Below are 10,935 nucleotides of genomic sequence, written 5' to 3' on the forward strand. Positions count from 1 at the left end.
CCAAGAAAATAGTTTGTCTCGCTCCCATGAAATATAATTCAACTCAACGAAAGCAATATAAGATCTGCATGCACTGTGGTTGCTGTACAAAGAAGGTATCCAGTATCCAGTCAAATCTTCCAAGCGAAAGCATGGAGATGCAGAAGGTATACTAATTAGAATTAAGAAATCTTGTCAACTGGATCATTCTCAATATTCTAATGTGACGTAAAAATATAGTTAGTCCTGTTCGTTGAATGAAGGGGTAGCAGAATTCCCGTTTTAGATTCACACCACCAACTGACTGACTGAGAGTCAAAATGCACCCCAGGTTGGAAAACATGTTGGATTTTGGCGAGTGGAGCATAGCTGGGAACTGTTTGCATTTTCGTAATAAGCTGCTAGAAATATAAGCTGTCCAAAATATCTTGCCTTTAAGCTGTTAGCCTCCTTGAATTTCGAGTCCTTGAACTTTCATCAAACAATTCAACTGAATATATTATCATAGGGGCCCCAAGGGGTATTTGCAGGCTTTCCAAAATGGCATGTGTTACAGTCACCCATTTCTGTTAGCATGTTTGTTTTGTTCTATTTTTGTTATGATTTTGGCAAGAATTTCTTAATTAATTGTGTTAATATACAGGGTATACAGGTCTTCATTTAAAAATGAAACAAGGCCAAGAGTTGCTTATGCTGGCAGCTACGCTTTATATATGGACATCCATTTGTTAGCCCTGATTTTTTGCCATTGCACCTGACCCAGTGTGTCATAAATTTCATGTTATAATTATCCTATAGTTGTATATATGAGCATCAATTTTGCTGTGCAAATATCTTTGCTCAGTGGTGAGATTAGGCAGTTGCTTGCAGTGAGTATATGGGCAAAATCATACTTCATTTAGATCTTCCAACCCAGGCAATGAATTCATCTAGTAAATATAGCCTAGATGTTTTCTTTAATAGCACTTTAGAAAAGGAGAAAAGCCATCTAATCAGTGGTGTAACACAGTTTCGGACACCTTAGTTCGATGACCCCCTTAGTATCAAAAGGGACCCCCAGAGTGTTTGAATATCCATGTTCTTAAGTCTTTGCTCAAGTTCACCTTCTTTCTAAACCTTAAAAACTCTAAAAACTGAAGCATATAAATTAGCAACTCTAGGTAACGAGAAAAATGATCATTCTGTTTGACTTGCTTTACACCACTAGATGGAACCTTCTTGTAGTTCCTTGTTAAGGGTCCTGTTTCAGTTTTATTCCTAAGGGCTCAAGGTGTCTAGTTATGCCACTGCATCTGATGTAGTATGTATGCCTTTTTTTGGGTGACTTTCTTTGTAGAAACCTAGTTTTCTAACCAAATTGAAACAGTATTTAAAGGTTTTTTATTAATTTGAGATTGCAGTATTCTCAGCATGAAGGTTATCCTTTCTATCAAGTATATATCATAGATGGTCTTTTTTCCAGCAAACCCTTGGTATAATTATTGGCTTCTCATTGGTTGGACTTTCCTTACTAGCATTTGTTCTTCGGAAAAAAAAGAGACCAGTTGCTTTGAATCCAAAGGAGAAAATTCCATTCATGTTGGTTAGTAAAGAGGTAAGACAGACAAGCCTATGATTCCAATCTAGTACCTAAAAAGTTTTTTTTCCTCTTACTAGAATCCAATCATAAAATGTTGACCCTTCTGTTAAAAAGTGACTCTTTGACTATAATATTATTATTTGTTGAACAAGCTCAAATTTGTTTGCAACAACATTAAACTAAATCTAACATTTTGTTTGATGGAATTTTAAACCATCCTGTTTTACGTAACAAAACATTTTCTCAATCATCTTATTTTGGTTGCTTTATTGTCTTTAACTCTTTCCAAGGTTGTTTCGCATGACACAAGAAAGTTCCGTTTTGCTCTTCAGTCTCCAGAGCATATTCTTGGATTGCCAATAGGTTTGTGATATCATTATATGATTTAATTTCTGGAATTGATTGTGAGTTTTTATTAGTGCCAGTCTTGTCACAAACAGTAAATTGTGAATTTTCATATCACCAGCTAAGTTCCGATTGACAGTATTTGTTTATGAGATAATGAAATCAATTGGGATTTTGGGTTTAGTTTGAAGGAACACTTTAATTAATTTAATTTGTAATTGTTTATGATATTATGAAATCATTTGGGATTTTGGGTTTAGTTTGAAGGAGCACTTTAATTAATTTAATTTGTAATTATCTTGGTAGTGTGTGGTTCAAGAATAAGCTTTATTCAGACACTTTACAGGGTACATTGCTCTTTAATTTGATGTCAATGCAACATAACACTGTAATAATTGTTTTAGTTTAAGTTTTACAAGGCTGGGAGGATCTTTGCCTGTATTCTAAAGTCTCAGTAGATCTTTTCCTTTCCTATATAGTAATCCTCCTTTTTAAAAATAGCCTTTTATCATTGATATGTCTCTCTACCTATTTTCATTGGTTTTGATTCAATATCAGGAAAAGCAATATATATCCTAGCTATCTATATTTCTAAATTAGAATATTTTTGTTAAGCAGAACATTTTCACTGCAGGCAAGCACATATATCTGTCTGCTATTATCAATGGAAACTTGGTTGTACGGCCATATACACCTGTCTCCTCTGATGATGATATTGGCTATTTTGATCTGGTCATAAAGGTTAGTTGCATTTAAAATTTTATTGCATCATTGAGCACTTTGACAGTCAACAGTTCAGGATCAGGATGGTGTTTTCAGTCCAATTAAAAAAAATTAAGAATTTGAGATTTGCCCAAATATTGTCAAACTTACGAAATTTATAAGAATTTTTTGTAGTCAGAGTGGATGCAAAATTTGTTGTTGCCTTTGAGGAAATTTCCAGATTTTACTAAATTTTATGTCTTGGAATTTCTTAGTACTTGCTCCTCCACTCCAGAGCTGCATTTTCTGGTCTGAATTTAGCAGCAAGTTTATCTTGTTCTTTGAATGCTGAATTGTGTTGTTTTATATTAATTTTATATATTACTAGCAGATTATTCCCAGTCTGGTAGATAGACTATGTAAAGACTTTTTTACATTGTAAAGACTTGTTTACATTGTGTTTATAAACTCTGAGCCACTCTGATTTGTGTTTAGGTTTATTTCAAAGGTGTCCATCCCAGATACCCTGATGGTGGCAAAATGTCACAGCATCTGGATAGCTTGAATATTGGAGACACAGTTGATGTCCGGGGGCCTTCTGGTAAAATAACTTACACAGGACCAGGTAAATTTCCAATTCTGTTCTCTTCCATTTCAATACTTATGTTTTTAGAAATGAATACCCCTTAGATCAAGACAAAGAGGTTTTTACAATAAGGTCATCAAGTTAGTTTATTATCCATCACATAAAAAGTACTTGCTTGAAGAAAAAAATTCTTTTCCTAAGGAAAGATAAAAAATCAAACTAATTTTGATAAGCCTGGAGCAATAAAGATATTCTCTCTGACTGCCAGTTGGATTAGTCAGCTGTTTTTTTTCAAAAATTTCATGTACCTCCTTTATCTAAGGACAAACATGTTTACTGCAACTGCTTCAAACTGAGAACAAGGCTATCCACAATAATGATTTATAAATCATAGCATGACACGAGAAGCTATGGGTTTTCTATTGCTTTGCAGGGAGACTTGAAATTAAGGATGGAACAAAACCCCTTGTTGTGCGAAAGTGTAGCAAGATTGGAATGATTGCAGGGGGAACAGGTAAAGAGTCTCAAGCTTTTCCATAATCTTATCCCAGGCATCATTGGTTTTCATAGTTTTAATCATTTAACTTACTCAAATGGTAGAAACAGTCATAACAAAATTTGTATAAATGTTAAGTAAACCGGACATTTATGCAAGATAAACACTTCGACAGTTACAAAATCGATATTTCAACTAGGTTCTGTAAACGTTCAAAATATAGAGATCAAGAATTGATCTAAAACTAAAGCCAGATTGACCTGTTTGGCATTTTGGCAAGTTTCAAAGTAAAATTTTTGCAGAATTAGTTCGTATTTAAGGTTACCAGTCACAAGAGTCCCATACTGAACCTGAAAAGGGTAATAAACTGAAAGATGCCATGCAAATTTATCTGAATAACAGCATCAATGTAAGCTGTTAGTTAAGCAGCACAACACTATTCCTTGCATTTAAAGTCAAACTCAGAGTAGAAATATAGAACCCTCCTGTTCTATACACCAAAGCTAAAAAAATTTCCCAAATATTCTTAAAAAATCTGCTTTTATATCAATATCTGTTTTTTTGGCCAGGTATAAAATGATCTCTTATTCCCTAAGGCATTACACCAATGCTGCAAGTTATCAGAGCCATACTGAAAAACTCATACGACAAGACAAGCATGTGGTTACTCTTCGCCAACCAGGTAATAAAATATGTTTTATTTCTTTACTAATATCACGGTGCAAAATATACAGCATCATGGCTTTGAGTTTGTTTTCTCATTTTTGGTTTATTTTCCCTTAGCATGGTACCCTTTTTTCAACGATTGTTTGCGATGCTATCAGTGGCGTAGCTAGCGGTCATGCTTGTCATGCCGGGCATGACCATCTATTTCCAGAGATAACGTTTTTCAAAAAATTATATTTTCATAAGAATAAAGTCCTATTCTCATGATGAAATAGCTCAGGCCATTCGCCTTTGGAGCCCTATGGTTCCACGCAAGAATATGGAGCCCTCCGAAGGCGCCCTTCCATTGTCGGGCATGACTAAAACAGAGGGTTTCCAATTTAGTCATGCCCATAACTATGAGCATGACCAAGCCCTGTGTTTTAGTCATGCCCATAACACTGGTTCCCTATGTTTGGTCATGCCTAACAATAGGAGTGACGCAAGAGAGAACAAAGGCTAGTCATGCCATTTCGAGAAGGCATGACCATCATTATAATCATCAGAACCGTCCTGTAGTCCTGTGTTATTTCGTGAACGCGAATGCGAGGCATCGATGGCGGCGCTGCTATGCCTAGATCCACGAGCTGGGAGGTAATTCTCTGTAAGTAAAATGCAAGGAATAGCTTATTGCCAAGCAGCCACAACTCGTGTTAATCTCCTAAACATTTTATGGCAATGACAGGGTTTTTCAGCCTTAATGGTGTTGCACTATGTGGAGAAGTGACAGGCACGAAAGGCCATTTTTGGACATAAAATCAGCGAGCAGGATCATTTTATGCAACCAAACCAAACTCTCAGGCTTTTCAGTAATCAATTGTTACTAGTTGAACATTTGCAGAGAATCTTCTTGATTTAATGAATGCCAAATTTTGGTGCTGTTCACTGGAGATGGATGGAGGAGAAAGCAGTGTTATTTTCCAAACCAACAGATTTGAGAGCTTAAACTTTCCAGACATTTAGCAGCATATTCAGAAACTGTTAAGCCCTTTAAAAGCATCGTTACCATATTATGATTAGGCCAATAAGATTGTAGTTAATGGATAGGGAATGCCAAAACTTGCTTAAAGTTATTCTTCAATTTTTTGTTTATTATCATATGCAATAACACTGTTTTTACAAAGTCAAACTCAAGCTCTACTGACTTCACTTGTAGTTGAAAGTACCTTTTTACTACTTATAGCTGTTGAAATAAATTGACCAGAGACAAGTCAAGCATGTTGATGATCTTGTTAGTTAAACAGTTTTATTTCTTTATTATAACTTTTCATGTATTTGATAATTTACAAGATCAAATTATTCCATTTGAAACTCTTGTTTGCTAGATTTGGTAAGGGCAATCCAATCATGTGGATATTTACCACTATTATATGTGGAAACATCAATGTTTTTGTTAAGCTAAACTTATTTTGCAAGGTATTTTTCTATTAAGTCTAACTTTGCAGAAAAATATTTTGCAACTAGGCCTATCCATTATTTTAGCTTCCTATATTTCATATCAATATTTACATTGCATATTAATTTGCCAATTTGTTTTATTCATCTATCAGTTCTATTGGAGTAGTTAGTTAATCGTGATGGCTTTAAAATACCTTCAATAGATTGATAATAAGACTATTTGTGGAAAAGATGACCATAAAGCTCCCATTCAGTTTCATGTGATTTATTGTTTCATTTACAAATATTAGCTTATCTCTCAAATTTACAAATGTATTTCAGCCTGCAAATTGAAAGAAAATTAGAAGAACAACACAATTTTTTATTTAAACTAAGTTTATCTACTATACTAAACTAACGTTTTTAATGTCTTTTGTACAGTTCTGTTTTGAAATTGTCAGAACATTGTCTGTATAAATTACCAACAAACCAAAACAGTGTCACAGCTATAAGATAAAGGTCATTTCATGGTGTAACAAGATGATTGCCATGAAATAAGAAAAGCTAATTCCAAAAGTTAATCAAATTTTTTTTTATAAGTCACAAGCCTTAAAATTAAAATTTTCAAAAGGAAATCATCAACTAAAAAATTGGGCGTGGTAAAATTTGGCCACACCCATATTTTTTCAAATTTGAGGGGAGGGCATGACCACTGCTATTTGGCTAGCTACGCCACTGGATGCTATGACAGGTCAACCGAGAGAACCCACGTATTAAGCATGAAACACGGAGTAGCAACTTAGAACCGTCCCGTTCCATACACCAAAAGCATATATATTTATATGTATCTATGGCCCTGTTCACACGATTCCGGATTCATTTCGTATCGGATTGCTTTAATATCGGATAGGCCTTCTGTTCACACAATGACGCTTGAATCCGATACGCTCCGTATTGTTTTTGCGGAGTCAAACCATTCCGCTGTGAATGTGGAATGTGGAATGGAATCATATCGGATCGCTTTTGAGCTCGTGTGAACGCATGAATCCGATACGAAATGAATCCGGTATCGTGTGAACAGAGCTTAATATTCGTATCGGATTGGGTCAGTAAATCTGATATGAAATGAATCCGGTATCGTGTGAACAGAGCTTAATATTCGTATCGGATTGGGTCAGTAAATCTGATATGAAATGAATCCGGTATCGTGTGAACAGAGCTTAATATTCGTATCGGATTGAATCCGGTATCGTGTGGACAGGGCCTATATGATGTGTAGAGGCTGATTTCCACGAAGCGAATTTCGTAGTGAATTCACGGCAAAATCGCTGATGAAGGTATAAATATCAAGGCCTGCGCAGTTTTAATTTTTGATTTCGCAGCGAATTCGCAAGAAAGTAGAAAAGAGTTCTACTTTTTCGTGTCGAAATATTTCGCAGCACCTAATAACCAGTCAAAGCATGCTAAATTTGCTTGACTTGTAAGAAAACAGTCTAGGAATATTCTCCATGCGTGCACTTCTGAGAATGGGTGCCTTAAAATTGAGTTTTCGTGAAAATCAATATATAATTTCGCAGCGATTTCGCAGTCTAGTGGAAATCAAAAGACAATTTCGAAACGAATTCGTAGCGAATTCGATGCGAAATTCTTCTCGTGGAAATCAGCCTTAAGGTTACCATTTTTCTGCTTGTTTTATTTGCTAGAATGGTGGACAATGTGAGACTTGCCCACTAAGCGATCACGCTTCAATAATTGAAATGAATATTATAAAATAAGATAAAATCTACGTTAAACCATCACCCAAAGTATCCAAAAGCAACCTGATACAGTATAAAGATAACCCAATAAACCTTTATTTAAGACTGTTGGACTGCAAACACGATTGAGATTTATCTTCATTTGTGGCAAGTTTTCCAGACACGTCCAAAGACCAGAGGCAGTTCTTTCCGTTTCTATTATGACCAGTGTTTTTTGTAATTATTCTTATTGCATCTGCTCTTTATTTTTATCTAGCCTAAAGGAGGCTAAAGGAAAAAGGAAGAACAGAAAGGGGCGAGAAGGCTATCATAAATGAATTTGTGTGAAGGCCTAACGGTTGAGCAATAGGCAGGAACAACGCAATACATCGAGAGGCAATCCAAAATAAATAAACCTACTTTGAGAATCTAAGATTTAGGGAATAAAGTAAAGTAGATGCTGAGAGCGTGTTTTAAACGCACTCGTTCATCCGCAATAATTTTTTAAATTTTTTTTAATGTTTCTGTCTCAGACTGAAGCGGATATTCTTTTGCGATCTGAGCTCGAGCAGATTGCAGCAGAACATGGAGATAGGTTCAATTTGTGGTACACATTGGATCGACCGGATGAAGGTACCGATTAATTTATTTACCAAACTACTCGACCATGCGAAGCGAAGCATTGCATAACTTTTGGGTAAAACAAAGAAGGGGTAACTTTAAATGTATGCTTGAAGGCAACTTCGTTAAAGCCCGTTACAAGAAGAGATGTTCGATTTTAGCCAAAGGGTTCATTTGCAAACGTGAAAAGTAAAAATCTGAGTCTTTCCAGGCTGACATGCTCGGGATAACGATCGTTAAAGACAAAACTAATCAAAGATACACAATTCTCTCTCACCTCCTCTTCGCATCGAGGCTCACTGTGCTAGCACAGGTTAATTCGTTCTAATTGGATATAGTGTCTGCGATAGTGTGGTTCTAATCCAAGTAGTGTCTGCCTATTATAGTCGTTTATTTCATGAAAAAACGAAGAACTTGCTTAATAGTGGCTACCTTTCCTTTATCAACCGATGGTGAAATTATTTTTAAATCCCTCAGGTTGGAAGTACAGCTCCGGTTTTATAAATCAAGCTATGATCAAAGAACACATGCCACCAGCTGGACCGGACACTCAGATTCTCATGTGCGGACCGCCAGCTATGGTCCAATTTGCATGCATACCGAACCTTGAGAAAAATGGATTCAGCAGTGACATGCATTTTGCTTTCTAAAATCAATGTTTTTTAACTGTTTGTAAAACTTTGTTTACTCTTTTGGTTCACATTTTTCGGATAAACATAATTACGCAATTGAAAGTAGTATTAGTTGGTAAAAACACGTCCATGGCTTGATTTAAATGTTACGTCTTTTCCCTGGGGCCAGCTCTAGACGTTCGTGTGCCAAAAGTCCTGATTTTCTTATCCTTCCTCTTTCCCTATCAAGACGCGTGCACTTTGTTGCTGCCCACCCCTTCCCCTACTAAAATAACTCCTGTGACCTGTTACCTTTTATCTGAAAGTTCAAAGATAATTTGTACAAAACGTTCTTACATATCTTACTTATCTATAGAGGAGTGCCCAATAGAAGGTTAGAGCGCGTGCAAGTTTTCCCCTTAAACCCTCCTTATTGCCTGTATGCGATGACGCTGTTTCATTGAGCCCGCATATTCCCCTCCCCCCTCCATTTTTATCTTGAGCAGTTTTTGGATGTCCCCTTGCTATCAATTTATTTTACGAGAAATAGTCTACAGATGCTACTTTTCTGAAGCTTGAAATAGATTCAGAAAATTAACTTTATTTAATTTCTTATCTTCTATTTCTTGAAGTTAAAAGCTTAATTTTTAAAAGGGCGTTTCCATCGGGTGATCTTAAGGGCGTGGCACCAAAACCTAATCATTATCTACCCCCGCCCCTGTCTAAAATTTTTATTAGGAAAACAAGCTTATGTGCCTCGATTTGTATTCAAAATACAATTCTTAGCTGGCCTTGTTGATTGTCATAGAGTTTAGCAGGGTTGCCCGATGATTGGAATGGTTGACGGCCAAATTCGGCCAGCCAAACAAAATATACAAAAAGCTACATTTTTGCTAATCCTGTGGAGTAATAGTGTAATCAAAATTTGCTTTCTTTGTTACAAAAGCTCCCACTTGCTTTCAATTTCAATTTTCTGCTATCTTTTCTTTTGTTTCTTTTTCATTATTTGCAATTTTGAGAGCATTTAACAAAAAGTTGAATATTGTCTGTACTAAAGTTGCCGTTTTCTTTGTATTTTTGTGAATTTCGACATGCGGCCAAAATTCGGCCAACTTTCATTTTTTCGGCCAACTTTTGCTTTTCCGGCCAAATCAATTTTCGACGGCCAACAGCTTTGAAAAACGGCCAGAATGGAGGAATTTGGCCGCCAAAGCGGCCAAATGGCAACCCTGGAGTTTAGTTCGCCAGGGCTATAGATTGGCAAATTGACGTCAAAAATCTATTTTTATAATTTTTAATTTCTGACCACATCTCCTGAAAGAACACTGAGAAATACCTTTAGATTTGCAAAATCGGTTGAATCTGTTGCAAATCGACTGATATATTGTCACGTAAGCTTGGGCTATTGCCTTACCAAACCGCTGTATATTGGCTCTGGTTTTAAAATTTATACTGGCCATATTGCAGTTAATCTTGAACAGTTTAAACTGATTTTGAATATATGTGATATTTGTTGATATGTATTGATTGTGATATTTGCTTTATCGCTGTTATATGTGTTAATTAAAGTCAAATTACGTTCGATTTGGGTCTATGTGTTTACCTTAGACATTTTTCACTCATTGGTTATTAATTGATTAGCCTTCGGATCTCTTGACCCTGATCTTTAACATTTAACTTAGGACAAATATCATATCAAGTTTTTAAGGAATAGGGTAACAGTTTTGTACCAAAGCTAGGTACTTGCACGGGGTTACTTGCAAGTGATCTCTTTGAACACTGAAAGATTGTCAGGTATATACCTTGGTTTATCTTAACAGCCTCAGTGGGTAAAATTTATACATTTTACTAGCTGGCGCCTAGCTATTAAAGAAAAAAGTCACGGAGAATGAGAGAAAAAGATCATTGCTGGAAACTATAAACCTAAAGAAAAAGTAAGGCAATCAAATTTTCTTTATAAAAGGTCTTACTGGAGTTGTTTAGCTGCTTAGTTTTCTTGGCCCTGTGATCTCAGCTAAAAAAGCGTGTAGCCTTACTCCAAAAATTGGCAATGTCGAAAGAAAAAGTTCTGTATGTTTTGTGAAGTTGACATTATTGGATTCATCTACGCTTTCTTAATGCAGTTATCGTAAATTAGAGTTCCCATTTCTACTTTTGATTATGAAACGAAAACCTCTTTGTGAATAAATCCTTCCGCG

The 10,935-nt window shown here is 35.8% G+C and overlaps 1 protein-coding gene across 1 annotated transcript; it reads left to right on the plus strand.

Moving 5' to 3' along the window:
* Window positions 1-10,318, plus strand: LOC135695403 (NADH-cytochrome b5 reductase 3). The gene is made up of 9 exons (XM_065214485.2): window positions 1-146; window positions 1,442-1,573; window positions 1,849-1,921; window positions 2,538-2,644; window positions 3,101-3,230; window positions 3,625-3,705; window positions 4,284-4,369; window positions 8,039-8,138; window positions 8,604-10,318. The coding sequence occupies exons 1-9, from the start codon at window positions 27-29 to the stop codon at window positions 8,774-8,776; spliced, it is 1,002 nt and encodes a 333-aa protein (XP_065070557.2). The 5' UTR covers window positions 1-26; the 3' UTR covers window positions 8,777-10,318.
* Window positions 10,319-10,935: the final 617 nt, after the last annotated feature.

This window comes from Rhopilema esculentum, chromosome 2 (genome assembly GCF_057945365.1).
Source record: "Rhopilema esculentum isolate cy_ngs chromosome 2, ASM5794536v1, whole genome shotgun sequence".
NCBI classification, from domain to species: Eukaryota; Metazoa; Cnidaria; class Scyphozoa; order Rhizostomeae; family Rhizostomatidae; genus Rhopilema; species Rhopilema esculentum.

Bases quoted from the DNA above. Each gene is read 5' to 3' on its own strand.
- LOC135695403 (XM_065214485.2), top strand. From the start codon at position 27: ATGAAATATAATTCAACTCAACGAAAGCAATATAAGATCTGCATGCAC. The intron at 4,370-8,038 runs GTAATAAAATAT...TTTCTGTCTCAG, and splicing joins GGTTACTCTTCGCCAACCAG to ACTGAAGCGGATATTCTTTT. The intron at 8,139-8,603 runs GTACCGATTAAT...TAAATCCCTCAG, and splicing joins ATTGGATCGACCGGATGAAG to GTTGGAAGTACAGCTCCGGT.